The following is a 15,388-nucleotide window of genomic DNA, read 5'->3' as shown; positions in this document are numbered from 1 at the left end:
AACCTGTTTCAAGGAAGTTACTGTATGTTTATTCTCTTCACGGTAAACTACTGCATCTGGATGTGTGTCACAGCAGTTTTTGTAATTAACTACAGCAGAAATTGTTTCAGAGATAAGCTTACTGAACTCATGTTAATCTGTTTCCTCCTTCTGTTTGCTGCTTCTGTTTCTCATTCAGCTGTGGTGTATTGCTGTCAGCTGAGTGCTTGGTGCAAATCCACTGTTATGTTCAACATTTTTTTGTTTCCAGGATAATGAACATGGCAAAAAACATCTTTATAAAATATGGTAAAACCAGGCAAATTCAGGTTCAGCAAGAGCTTGTCTGCTTCTTTTTTAACTTAGTAAAATGTTCTTGATGGTCAATGTACATGATGTACTCTGGCACTTCAGCAGTGGAAACTTGATTTGCAAGAATCTGGAAAAATCATAAAGCTCTGCTATTGTTAATTAGTTATGCATTTTAATTGCAAGTGTTCTGATATTGTTATAGAATGGGTTTACGTGAGAGAGTAAAATGGGGTCGCTTGCTGCTAACAATGGAAAAAGTACTGAAGATGACACAGCCAGTGGTTACAGAGTGTAAAAGACCAGCTCTATATGTTCTGTAAAAGTACCTGTGCAAAGGCCCAAATCTGAAGATTTCCTTTCAGTGAATACTTAAACAATATTGATTTTGTTTCCTTATTTTAGAACTAAGTAATGATGAAAAAATAAGGAAATGACAATGCTGTAATGAAAATTTTCCTTGCATTTGTGTGTTCTGCTGTATGGTTATCAGTTCCTCTATATCCGTTCAAAATCTTTTACCAATATAAAGATACAGTAAAATAGTGCATGTTAACAGTAAAAACAGCTGTTAATGTTAAGTACTGCTTCTCTAGCATTTTACTTCTTTGAAGTATTAGAATGGAAACAAGTTAGCTTATGGACTGTTAGTAAGTACTGGGGAGATACAGGCTGCATACCTGCTCTTTTCTCTAACCCCTTGTTCCATGTTTACGGCTAAGCAACAACAGTATAGCTTGCTTTTTAGGAAGTAATATTATTTATCAAAATATTTTCAAACTAATCTGTGAGGTGGGGGAAGAAGAACTGGTGTAATACTAAAATCTGAGTCTCACTCCACCTGTAGCACTTTATTCAAACATCCACTCTTGGAAAACAAACAAAAAACCACCCACAAAAAAGTCAGTCCCCAAAACTACCTCTTAGAATGCCTTTGAATATTCAACAGTTCAAAAGCATTTTTAAATAACATATTTCCTTCTGTGTCATTTAAAGAGCTGCTAAACTGTTTTCTTTCTTTTGTGGGTATGTTTTATGCCAACATTTCTAGCTGTTTCCACCATTTCAAATCTGTGGTCTGAAACTTAAACTATGTCTATTGTTTCACAAAGCTATGTGTGTATGTCAAGTTCAGTTAACTGTACTCTGTCAAACTTTATGTTAAAAAGCCTTTCAGTCAAAAAGAGACTTTAGAAATGGAGTTTTAAGCAGATGGTTATGTACTTTGTCTATGGATGTACAATGAAATACAGAGAATTTAGGATAAGAATGTTTGCATGCCTGGTCAGTAAGAATTTTCCTCATAGATATTCTATAACTTTTTATTACAGGCACTCCCTGATAATGCTTAATTTGTTAACTGAATTTCTTAGAGCAATATAGGAGCTTTCAAATTCTGCACCGTAAATATGGATTTAAAATTTCGCTTGTGAAGCTATTTAGCGTATGGATTATATATAAACTAAGCTGGTCTTGAGCTGATACTTCCTTTTCATTGTTCTCCTCTGACATCAGTGTATAAGACGTGCAGAAGAGTACACTGTGACAATATGTTTAGGTTTAAACAATTACATATAATTAGAGTGGTAAATGTCATGATGTACAAGTGTTAGTGAAATATGTTCTTAATTATTACTTTTCTTTGTGTCATATTTCATCCCTTGAAGCCAGCAATACCCTCAAGATGCTTTAGCCCATTTAAGGCACTTCTCCACTCCCTACTAATTATCTGTAATTAATACCTTGCTAAAAATTTGGAGTTGCTTCGTCTTGTCTTAGTATCATCGTTACCCATTTATTTAAAAATCTAACTTAATTTCAATTCAAAGTAAGTTCTTTCACAAATATTTTTTTCTGAAATTTTCTCTTCCATTCTGAGGCAAAAGAAAAAATGTATTTTTTTAATCTGTATGTTATTTGCATTAGTAGAAAATAGTTTGTGTTCTAGCAGAAAGTTTCCCTTCAAAACAAAAAAGGAAACATTTTGGTAATAAATATTTGAAATTGAAAGTTACTAGACCATTTCTGGTTTCATTGGCAATTTACCTCTGGACTGCTGTACTCGAAAGAGCACTCCATTTTACAGATTTGGGAGCTAGAGTTTCTGATTCCTTTATATTTTCTGCTGACCTTGATTATTTAAAGAATATAGATAATATCTACTTAGTTTCAAAATATTCCAAAGCATCTTTTTGAAAATCTCATTTTCTTTAGTATTCAGAAGGAAATCTTTCTTTTTAAGTTACTCTATCTTCCTGTGTCTGTATAACACTTGAATTACTTTTCTTTCTAAGTGGGCTGTGTAAAAGGATCTTCTTTTTGATTGCAGTCATGACAAACTAAAATAACAAAAATTACTAATTTAAATAATATAAAAATGATAACTATATGATTTTTCTAAGACATCTCTGTTAGTATTATTACAAACTAAAATTCAGATGTATAATGCTGATGAATCCTTGAATTTCAGTGATGCATTATGAAACTAGAATAGAAACTAAAAACTTTCTTCTTTTTATTAAAGTTTTGAGGAAAGTATTAAAAGAAAAAAGACAAGTTGTAGGACCTGTGCAGTTCATTTTGTTCATAGTTTGGAACAGGAAGTGGACATACCCCTTTTCTCTGCGTAGTAGAGATGAGGGCTTGTTAAGAAGGTTTGTAGAAAGTGTTATGATAAAATTCATAGTTAAGTGTAGATAAATGTAAAAGAAGGCAAAAGTTTTGAAGTAGCTTCCACTTGCGAAATGACTGAATAGATGTTGATCTCTTTACCTGTGGAAAGACGTGAGAAGAGATGTGGTGGAGCATTTTGAAGGGCTGAGAAGGTGGTTTTGCACTCCATTTTCTGTCAGAACAGAGCACGTGATGAAGAGTGATGAATCAGATACTGCCTGATGCAGATGCTAGAAAAATACTGTTGTTCAGAAAGTAGCTGGGTGAATTCAGGATTCCTGTAATTCACTGAGAACTGTTAAGCCAGTCGCTTCTGGATTTCTGAAGCCCTCAGGGACTTTTTCATTAAGGGATTTCCTGAGCTAGGATAATAAGCTTTGTATGAGGCCGAGGGAGTGTTCTGAGAAAGTGCGAAGATAAGATTTCCTTCATCTTATTCACTTATCCTTGACTATCTACTGTCAGTCTCTACTAGAGACTGGATGCTGGGCTAGCCAGCCTGTGGTCTTATCAAATACATCCATTTTTATCAAAGACTCTTTCTTAAATTATCTTCCTTTGTAATTCATGCTTCTGGATGAACTGGTAATTTAACAATATGAAAATAGACTAGAACTTTCTTATCTTAATCAGGCCGATTCATCTTGAGGTAGTCCTGTCTGATTAACTCCCAGTTCCAGCTTTCATACCTGCCTATGTTTTGACTCAAGAGATTATGCTCCTTACTCAGTTTTCCATTAATAGGATTCTTATAATCACTAACTATAGGAAGCCAAACTGCTTGGTAAGGTGTGTTGAGAGAAGAACGCCTCTTCTACATGGCTAAAAAGTGGATGGAAGTTTTTTGGGTTTTGTTGATTTTTTTTTTTTTTTTTTTAATCTGGAAGGCTCATGGAACAGCATGAAACTTTGAAATTTCATGTGCAGATAACTGGAGAAAAATATAGAGGGAAACATGTAAGGGATAGAGGTTCTTAGTTACTACCATCTTCTGCTGCTGCTGCAAAAATGAAACAGACAAGGCGTTTGAAGAGTCATGCTTCTACAATTTATTAACTTGTTCCCATACTGTAAAAGTTTGTCACTAGAAGGTTGATGATTTCTTTTGGTGAGGCCTCAAATTGATTAAAAATTTTTTTATACGTGTAACTTCTCATTGATTTATTTAACAACATAAAGATGCAGCAAGATACTTGCAGCACCTAATTGAATTCATTTGTAGTTATAAAGTGTTTATTTACTTCTGTAACACTTTGCTGGATAGTTAGAATTTGGCATGTTTTTTGGAAAGGTGTTATTTCTGATCAATCCTGAACCTACCTACCTAATATAGCATGTCTTATTCTTGACAGGACTGTTGAGATGTAAGGTTTAATTAATGAAAGAAAATCTGTTATTGCTTAAAAGTATGATTTCTTTAAGACTAATTAAGATTATTTATTCTTTTTTAATTACTACAGTGTACAGACTATGACCTGGATTATGGAACTGAATGCTTGCATCTTGCTCTGAAATATTGTAAAACAAATGCCAAACTTGTTGAAGGAACAGCTGACCTCTGGAAGGTAAAGGCAATAATAATCTCTATTTTTTATATATCCTTAAAAATTAATAAACATCACACATTACCATAAAAATTCAGATGTGTTTTCAATTGTCATAGTTAGGCTTTTCTCTTCAAAATTTCAGAATTGTTTTTGGATTATCATGAGCTTTTTTAGAGCTCATTGTCATAGACAGACTTGTGCAGATGCTACCTGAGATAATCAATGAAAACAATATTTATCTGCAAGTAGGAAAACCAACTAGGTACTTGAATAACCTGAGAATCACTATAAATCTATAATCTCTAAAACTAACAACTTTTATGAGATTAGCTTTCTCCTGCTGTTTCTGTATCTTTCGTCTATTTTCCTCTGCTTTTCCTATGAGGACATCAGTTTTTCTCTGAAGCCAAAAATCTGGCTGACAACAGTTTGATTTTTAGAGCAGTTCATTACATTCAGTAATAATGTTTAAGACCTCTTCAAACAATATTCTAAATTTTTTTAAACATCATTCAGCTTGTCTGATAATCTGTAGGTTCCTGATGACTGACAAAGCAGATCTGTATATAGGTGCCAAAGGATGCGTCCCTGCTGCTTAAAAGTATCCCATTTCATTGTTTCGGATGGTGGAACAATATTCTTTCTCAGTAGCTGTTGTGTCATGCAATTTTTAAGTGTTTCTCTTTTTTACTGTTTTATTCATTACCACATTGAAGGATCTGGAGGCAGCTCAAATCACTCCTGCCTTTGACAGTAAATTTCCTCCAATGGGATGTGATTTCTAATAATAAAACAGTAAATCTTAAACAGAAAGGTAATTTCCTGAATCTGCAGTGCAAATTTCCTGTGCAATTTAGCAGCAAAATTTACTTATGCGTTGGTTGCGTACAGCAACTTCTTTCAGTATCTTTCTGGGGACGTAGTCTTTCTGAAACAGCATATTGTCTGTTTTCCTGTTGTCTTTGAAGGGACAGATTGTCATGCATATTTGCATTACATCATTTTTTTGGATGATTTCATTGTTCTCATTACAAAGCATGATACATACATGAAGGGTAACAAAATATACCATAATGTTGGCTTAATTCTTTATAATGTTTATTTAGTTCTTTACTGTCTGTAGATACTATACTACTGATGCCCAGCAGATGAAATGTAGTCTTTTGACCTAGAATGACAGAACTACTAAGACTGAAGGAAATATCTAGATGTTATCTGGTCCAACACCTTGCTGAAAGTGGAGCCAGGTTAGTTAGGTTAGACTGTGCAAGGCCTTATTCAGTTGTGTTTTCAATATCTCCAAGAATGGAGATTTCACGCTCTCTGGAGAAAACAGTTCCAATGCATATCCCTCTGTATGAAGGAGACTTTTTTTCATAATATTTGGTCAGCATTTCCCTTGCTGCCTCTTGAACTGGGAAAGGATGAAAGGCCAACAGAAAGATCTGCAAGAGAAGTCCAGTTTACTCTTGTCTATGGCCATTAATTTTGACCCTTCCTCACTCTTCATCTGTTCTTCAGGATGAACAAGCCAAATTCTCTCACGCCACCTTAGCAGCCCTCTGCTGGGCTTCCTCCTATTCCTTGCTGTGTTATATTGGAGAGCCCAAAACTAGAAACAGTGCTCCGGTGTGTTCTCAGAAGTGCCGAATACAGGGGAATAATTCTGTATTCTTGTAATGAAGGCTAGTTCCTTACTGATGCGGCCCAGACATTTGGACTCCTTTTCTGCACTGCTACACACTGCTGACTCATGTTCAGCTTATCCAGAAAGTCCTTTTCTGCAAAGCTCTTTTCTGTATTTTGGCATCAGTGTAGACTGCTGCACGGTTATTATGTCTCAAATGCAGGATGCTGTATTCATGTGTGTTATATTTCACAAGGTTTCTGTCAGCCTCCTTCTCCAGCCTTTCAGTATCCCTCTAACTGTGTGTTGTACCCTTGAGCATATTGAATATTTCCCCACTAGTTTGCTGAGCATATTTCTCCTTTCCCAGGTTATTAATAAAGGTATTATGCAGTATTGTCCCCAGTATCAGCCCCTGGGGAACAGCACTAGTAAACAGTCCCTGGTTACACTTCAGACTCGAGCTTGTGCATATATGTGTTTTAAAAGAGAATTGTTGAAGTGTTAGTGCCACACCAACATTGTTGGTGAAACAAACTCCTGATGCTGTTAACTTTCTAGCATGTGGGACCCATTGCAGTAGCACTGGACTTTTTAAAGAGACTTGTAAACACATGGTAACATGTGAGGAGTGAATTCCTCGTAGGTGCTCAGGTATTGGACAGAGAACTTCTTTGACTGGTGGCATACTCAATAATATCATGGAGAAGGAGATTCAGGTAGAAAAGCCGAAATACTGTGGACCAGGTGAAAGATTCTTAGTGTTGACAGTATTGTGCAGTGCGTGACTGCAGCAACGGCACCCATTTATGGGCAGATACTGTGCTGGAGGTGGTGAATATGCTATATATAGTATACACATAGATGCGGGTACCATGTCATTAATGTACACATACATTTTCACATCCTATTCCCTGTCTTATTTTGTAGCTAAAAGTCATTGGTGTCTCCTGTGGCTTGTGAAGACATTCAAAGTCAAAGGCATAAAAATTGCAATGTCTGTAGGATAGTAAATTGTTTCTGCTGCAAATACTTTCACCAGCTTAGAGGCTACAGAGGAAGATGGGTCCTTCCTGCTTGAATAGCACCCTGGTGTTGGTCACTCTGTACCAGGGTGTTTGGCAGGTGACTTGGGACAGTACCATTAAAGAGGAGAACAGTTGTGCTCGGTCTCTGCAGTTTGATGAAGTGCAGAAGGCTGCGTATTTTCTCAAGTGATACTTGCCTACACAATGGTTAGGAGCTATTGCTGTTTGTTACTAATCGCCTTTCAGAAGCAGAATTGTCTTTTCTCAGCTGTCATTATAACCTGATTTGTACTACCTTGTGTTTTTCTGTAAGGCTTTTCCATGCTGAGATAAACTATATTTTGTATGCCAAGAACTGATGTACTTCCAATGGCTCCAGTCTTATTTTTTTCAACAAGAGGCAAAAAGATATTCCATCCAGATAAATGAGTACTGAAATAATCATTGTTGAGTTTTCAGAAGACATGTAACAGAAAAACTGCAGTCAATTAACAGGTGGAGAAGAGTTTCTAAAGTGCAAATATTACAAACCAGTTTGATCCTATATGGACCTTGAATCTTTAAAAAGAAGACGTGATATTTGTAAGCATTCAGTTTATTTATTAGGTGTACCACCTACTTAGCATTAAATGACTCAAAGCTGTGGGAAAAAGTTACTTGTGCATACGTATTGTCATCTTGAATTAACTCTGTTCTACCAGAGAGCTGTCTACTTGTAGTGCATTAGAAAAAGTAACATTTCAAAGTCACTTATGGCTGGAGCTAAAGCAACAGATAGTTTATTTACTTTCTGGTAACAAAATGCAAAATTAAAATCATTCTTTGTTGTGACAACAACCAGGCCAGGAACATTCAAATTACTTCAGTTTTATAAATATTTATAAGTACTATTATAAATGTAGTTACTATGTAACAATTTATAACATATTTAGAATCAGGATGGCAAAAAAAGGAAACAGGATGACACTATCAACACCATATTTTCAGTTTGTGGGTGCTTGACTCCTTTGAAACAAAATGACCTTAAATGTTCTGGGCCAGTATCTTCTTAAAAAAAAGTATAAAGTCATGTAACAATATGATTGCTGGAGTCTGGTGTATATATGTGTGTGTAATGCAGATCAAAACTGCATTGTAAGAGCATTTTAAAAAGATTGATAAGCATTTAAAGACTTGATAGTGCAAAAAATCCTCACCATTTCTGAAAACAGCAGGTTATTTTCTAATCCTACAAAAATATCCCATACAAAGGAGACCTGTATGATACTTTAGTATAACAGAGGGAAATACTTCATTACACTAAAATGCAGTGCATTTTGTGTATGTGTGATGATAACTTTATTGTGTTTGTTTAGTGAAGAGTTGTTTTGCATTTAACATACAGTTTTGTAAATCTGAAATGTTCATCAAGCTAAATCAGTTTGAAGAAGACTTTTAAACATTAAATGGGAATAACTTTGGTTAACTTTTAAAAGAGCATCCTCTTAGGTAGTGAAAAGTTGCAGTCTGACAATTGAGAGAGAAGGGCACAGAGCAAACTCTTGTCTGATTATTTTGAGGCTTTACTAAATAGATATAGTAGAGTGTTTATTATGCAGAAAAGTAGAGGAATGTTTAATAAGTAAGACTATTCTGCCTTTGCCAAATAAGCAGAGGATGATTTCATGTTTAGTGAGGTATTTGTGTTGAGTTTTAGTGCTTGGCCTAGCAAAATTCTGGATTGCAGCAATAACATTAAAAAAAATCTTGAAACAGTATGTGCTCAAGAGGACAAAATGACAATTAATGTTGTCACATGAAGAGAGAGAATCTGAGTAATTAGAAGCCTGAGAGTTCAGTATTGCTCAACAAAACAAAAGGGTGCACTGCTACAGGCAGAACTTGATTAATAAAGAGTAAAGAGACTAATGTAATTAATATCGACCAACATGGAATTTACTTATTTTGTGAAATTGACTGTAAGCCTTTTTTACAAGATTATAATCTTGGCTGATAAATATGGTAGTGCTGATAAAAAATAGGGTTGGCAGAAGTTTGACTTGTGACTACGTGGCACCTAATTAAAAATAGGATGACTGTAATTGTACTATCCCTCATTAAATAGATTAAAAAATGTATAACTGATATATTTTAAAAGATAATTCTCACCACGTGCAGTTCTGCAGAAACTGTTATTGTCTCTAAGCTGTTTAACATTTGTCTGATAAAGTTTGCAGACAACAATGCTGTGGTCAAATCTGAACTCAAGCTCTGTGCAACTGTTGATAAATAGAGAGGGTTCAGAGAAGACCATGAACAAAGATTGAATGGCAATTTAATACGTCCTTAGAGATTTAGCTCAATAATGTGATATAAAAAAACCAGAAATGAATGAAGTAGAAGATCTCTCTTCTACCAAGGAAGTGAGAACTCCTATGTGTCATCTTTTTTGCCTATCCTTTTTCCACTGTCATTTTTGCCCCTTGTCTGCAAGAGTGGATAGTGCCGTCTTACTTTCTGCTACAGAGTGGCAGTTAAAGTATTCTTCCCAGCTGATTTGGCTATATGGGCATTCCGTCCAGCTGGGGTGAGCCTAGAACGCAGATCCACTCCAGTGAAACTAGAGATAAAGCAGTATAGCTGCTCAGAACATTAAACTGCTGTGTTGATTAGCCTTAGAAGTAGTTTAAAGCAAATTCGTACCAAGGCAATCAATGGTTAGAATCAAACCAAGGGGTGTCTCTGTCGGGATTGTCTGCCTTTTGAATAAGTCTCATGTAAATTTTAAGTACACCTCTTAATCAACATAAGAAAATCCAGAGACCTTATGAATATCCATACCTTGAGAGAAACTTTGGTTGGATTTAGCCTCTTACTCAGTCTTGAAAGAGGTGTAGAGAATCCCTCCCTCCCTGCCTGACTGGTAAGTGGTGGTCACCTGTGGTAGCTGACAGGGATTTTCTCTATTGGCTTTACTATTTTCATAAAGCTTATAGGAGCTTGTATCTGAAATTAGCTTATAGGATCAAAGATTATGAAAGAAATATATATGGATAGTGTGATAGGGTCTCAGGAGGAAACCACCGTCCAAAGTATTTGTTGATGTCTGGCTCAGAATTTCAGGAGTGATTTTAAAGCTTCATTCTTAATTTTTTATTCTTCTATGCTTTCTTCTTGAGCACTGGACCTACTGTATGAAGAAACTTTTTTTAAAAAATCAGACTATTTAAAAATACTTCTGCATCTTAAAGAGATTGTGAATGTTAAACTGAGAGATGACTTTTAACAGAGCTTAGCTAGTCTTGTTTCTTGAAAGGTTTTTAGATGGTTATCTGTTAGAGGTTTACTGCAAATTCAGTATAAAAGCTCTGTAGAAACAGGTAAGTAGAAAGAAACCTTGCAGCAGAATTGGTGACTCAATGATTCTTTATCCTTAAATTTAAATTCAAGACATTGATTCTTCCCAACAGTATATAAACTCAGACACCTAGGATTTTGCAGGCTAGATTCATTCTCTGGCTGCTTCTTCTGCAGGACAAGCTATGGTGAAATATGTTAATTTTTAATTTTAAAAGAATATCATTCCTTGGAGAAATGATGAGTAATGAGAAAGGTGATATTATTTATCCGTTTCTGACTACAATATACAATTTATGAGATGGAGAGGAAAGTGATTGCAAGAATCTCTATGTTAAAATGAAATAATCATCTACATGGAGACTAAAATACCTGTAATAGTATGTTTCTGTTGTAAGATTTACTTCGCAGTACTAAAGCTTTTGGAATCCTATTCAGTCCATTTCAAAAAGAAAGAAAAGTTATTCAGACTCTAGAGAAACAAATGCAGAAAACTCAGTAACATTTTATTTATCATAAAAGGACGCTACAGTAGAAACAAAGACAAATATTTAGGAGTTATTCTTGTATCAGTTCGTGCCACTGCATGTCATTGCAAAGACATTGCTGGCAAAGACTGTTAGTGTCTTGGGTAGATGCTGTCTTCAGTCTTCTGTTCATTTGTTTGCAAAGCCTCATCCTGGGATTGTCAACCACTGTGAGGGTGCAAGGCAGATATGAAAGATAGATTTATAAGTACCAAGTAAATATTTAGCATCTTGTTGTCCATCTAACTTGATCTGAATAATGTCTTTAAGAAAGATCTTGATGGTTTTTAATCCTCTGAAGGCTTATACAAAGCCTACTGTAGTGTCACTGACTCCCACTGATTAATTTGACTCTCATTAACAGTAATAGTCTTGCAAATAACGAGGCTTCTCCCTGGCTGTCTTTTTTATGATCAGAAGTCCTATAAAAAAGGAATCGATTTCATGATAAAATTATGGAGCAGAAATTGATTTTTTTTAAGGAAATATGAAAATGGATGTGTGAAAATAGATGCAATATCATGTGTTTATGATTCTTCAAAGGGTTAAAAATAGGTTTAGGTTTCAAATGAGTCCTAAGCAGATCTAAGTATTTAAAACAAGGTTTCTCTTGAGTCTCTACTAATTTCTCTGCCTTCTGCTCTCATGACTTGCTAGTGATATTTTACTAGAATGAAGAAATTGACAATATCATTTGTTTATGCTATTTCAAATGTAAAGAATTGCCTTCAGGGCATTGTTTTATTAGTTTTACATTCCTTCCTGCTGTGTTAAATCTAATGAGGCTTGTCTGTCCTTTAGGTGACCTACAAGCGGGATCTGTATGCAGCTGAATCGATTATTAAGGGTATGTGTTCGTCCTTGTGGCTGTCAGCTTGCATATTCCTAAGTCTAATTTAGAATCTTGTGTGCTATAGTTTTAAATGTCTTTAAGAAAAGTTTTATGATTAATAAAATGTGCTTAGGCAAGTTGTTTTAGCTTGTTCATTGGAATACTTAAATTATGCATTATTTACCTTTATTTACTTCTCTTAGAATAGAGAATCTTATAAAAAGCTGTGTATATTAGAGTCAAACAGAGATTAATTTTGAATGGCTTTATAGGGAATAAAAACTTTTTTCATTTCCAGTTCAATTCTAAATATGTTCCGTCTTTCTAATCTAACTAGTAGACTCTATAGGGCTCTTCTGTCTTCTACGTACAGCAACTTGTTACCTAAATTGATGTAGCAATTACATGATATTGAGGTATTCTGCTGATTTATAAATACTTTGTCAAACTGCTTTTAAGCTTTTCCTGTACTGGTAACATTGCTTTCATAGCAGTTTTACATAAAGACTAGATTTGGCCTTTAGCTAGATTGACTCCCTCTAAAAACAATGTAGAAAGGAAGAAGTCTGAAGTACTGTATAAGGAGCACACTGATGGTTGTTGTAAACTGATTCAGGTGACTCTTGCTTGACTTGTTGTTGAGAACTGAGGGATAAAAGCACGGAAACTGATGAAGAAAAATGGACTTCCCTTTGGATTAAAAAAATCTTTACAGAGAAAAGAGTTTGGTTCCTATTTAAGAAAAGCAGAGCAGAAAACCTGTCCTATTAGGGCATGGTGAGTGACTTGCTAGTTGTTCACTTGGGTGGCTCGTGTTACAAGATCCAGTATTGGTTTAGCTTCTGGCTTGGGTAAATGAGACCATGCTGAGCTCAGCTCTGTCACTGTAGACAAGCTTGAAAGCTTAAACAGAGCTCTGATATTGCTGTGGTATTCTGCATGCTGCTTCTCTGGACCTCCAGGAATGCAACAAGTTTGCATACTTACATGCATTTCTTGACTTACAAGACAAAAAATAGTGAATAGAATGAATCAGTATGCAAAAGAGGAATGTCATGGTACAATATGGTATAAAATTAAGCAATTGTTTTATCTCCTTGATGAGTAGAAATTGGAACTAATACTTTACCTTGAATGGTATTTCAATGGAAAAAAGAGAAGCTTCCAATCTTTGAGAAGTGCAAAAGTAATTTTATTAAAAAATTATTTTTTTTTTCCTGGCCTAAATATAGATCCTGTTACACCATTCTGTCACCTAGTTCCAATAGAGTATATGAGTGTATGCATGCTTTTACAGTACAGGCTTCTTTTAAGTATTATCTATATAGCTTAGACTGTCAAAGAAAAATTCCCTCTGATGGTGACATCAATAAGGAAATGTAGAAAGCTGATTCAGCTGCTTGGATGTGCTGTTTTATTACAATATTTGTAAATGTTTGCTGTAACGAGTTGTTGTGCTTCTGTCAGTCAAGCTTGTTGAAACCAGTAATACCAGCATAAAATTATGTGAATGCCATGAATCAGGTCAATGAACATACGATGTTGATCGTATCTTGATATCCAAAGCAGTTGATACTGTCCCACATGACATCCTTGTCTCTAAACTGGAAAGACATGGATTTGATGGATGGACCACTTGGTGGATAAGGAATTGGCTGCATGGTCGCTCTCAAAGAGTTGTGGTCAATGGCTCAATGTCCAAATGGAAACCAGTGACGAGTGGTGTTCCTCAGGGGTCAGTACTGGGGCCGGTGCTATTTAACATCTTTGTTGGAGACATGGACAGTGGGATCGAGTGCACTCTCAGCAAGTTTGCAGATGACACCAAGTTATGAGGTGTTGTGGACACGCTGGAGGGAAGGGATGCCATCCAGAGGGACCTTGACAAGCTGGAGAGATGGGCCTGTGAGAACCTCATGAAGTTCAACAAGGCCAAGTGCAAGGTCCTGCACGTGGGTCGGGGCAATCCCAAGCACAAGTACAGGCTGGGCGGAGAATGCATTGAGAGCAGCCCTGAGGAAAAGCGCTTGGGAGTGCTGGTGGATGAGAAGCTCAACATGAGACAGCCATGTGCACTGGCAGCCCAGAAAGCCAACCGTATCCTGGGCTGCATCCAAAGAATTGTGGCCAGCAGGTCGAGGAAGGTGATTCTGCCCCTCTACTCTGCTCTAGTGAGACCCCACCTGGAGTACTGCCTTCAGCTCTGGAGTCCCCAACACAAGAAGGACATGGAGCTACTGGAGCGAGTCCAGAGGAGGGCCACGAAGATGATCCAAGGGCTGGAGCACCTCTGCTATGAAGACAGGCTGAAAGAGTTGGGGCTGTTCAGCCTGGAGAAGAGAAGGTTCTGTGGTGATCTTATTGCAGCCTTCCAGTACTTAAAGGGGGCCTACAAGAAAGCTGAAGAGGGACTTTTGACAAGGGCATGTAGTGATAGGACAAGGGGCAAGGGATTCAAACTGAAAGAGGGTAGATTTAGATTAGATATAAAAAAGAAATTCTTCACTCTGAGGGTGATGAGGCACTGGAACAGGTTGCCCAGAGAAGTTGTAGATGCCCCATCCCTGGAAGTGTTCAAGACCAGGTTGGATGAGGCTTTGAGCAACCTGGTGTAGTGGAAGGTTTTTCTGCCCATGGCATGGGGGCTGGAACTAGGTGATCTTTGAGGTCCCTTCCAACCCTAACCATTCTAGGTTTCTATAAAAGATTCAATATTCAACTTGAAAAAAAAAAATCTCATCAAGCTCATAGTTCTATGTTGACTTTGATCTTATTTTTCCTGTGTATTTTTCATATTTATTTACCATGTATGTTCTCAATATTTAATGACAGTTTATCAGACATTATTGGATGAAGTAGATTCATTTTAACTTCCTTTTTCCTTGAACTTAACTGGAGACTGAACTTCTTTTTAATACAAAGGCCAATTTACTGAACCATGTCATTCAGTATTACTCAAATATTTAAGAGTTACAAGACCTTCAGGATATACTGAGGATGTGTAAACTTTAAAGAAAAAGAAAAATCAGAAGCAGTGCTGATTCTTATTTTTTAAAAGTTCATGTTCATCTTGCAATTTATTTGATCGTTTACTAGATACATTCTTCTGTAATGGGCAAGGAGAAAGCCAGATGGACACCTTATGGAAAATATGTTGCTTTATGTGGCTAGAGAAGGAGACAGCACCCTGCTCTTGTGGTTCAGCTGTCCGCTTAGCTTATGGCTCCTTCCCCACATATCCCCCTTGTTACAGGGCAGCTCTTGTGAGGGTGGTAACTGAGTCAGCCCGTTTCTTGTGGGGAGACTAGAAATGAATAAAATGTGAAAAAATGGTTTCTGTGCTCTCCCTCTGCTACCCTCTCATCCTTACAAAGGTGACTTCTTGTATTCTTTTAGTCAGTGCTATCCTTTCTTCTTTATAGATTATTTAAAAGTAAAACAAGTTGATTTGTAATATTTTGAAATGTTTTGCTTAAAAAATATTTTCGTAGTATTTTGTGCTAATTTTAAGTAACACATACACGCTAGTA

General features: G+C 36.2%; 1 protein-coding gene across 1 annotated transcript in view; it reads left to right on the top strand.

The window, feature by feature from the left end:
• Positions 1-15,388, top strand: part of CRPPA (CDP-L-ribitol pyrophosphorylase A) — a 124,576-nt gene that overhangs the window by 41,916 nt on the left and 67,272 nt on the right. The window contains exons 4-5 of the mRNA XM_086614930.1: positions 4,422-4,526; positions 11,828-11,873. Coding sequence (XP_086471056.1) covers positions 4,422-4,526; positions 11,828-11,873 — 151 coding nt within the window. The remainder of the gene's footprint in view (positions 1-4,421; positions 4,527-11,827; positions 11,874-15,388) is intronic.

Source organism: Tauraco erythrolophus, chromosome 7, assembly GCF_009769465.1.
Source record: "Tauraco erythrolophus isolate bTauEry1 chromosome 7, bTauEry1.pri, whole genome shotgun sequence".
Lineage (NCBI taxonomy): Eukaryota > Metazoa > Chordata > Aves > Musophagiformes > Musophagidae > Tauraco > Tauraco erythrolophus.
Note: the sequence above shows the minus strand (reverse complement) of the source record. Positions and strands in the feature narration are given on the sequence as shown.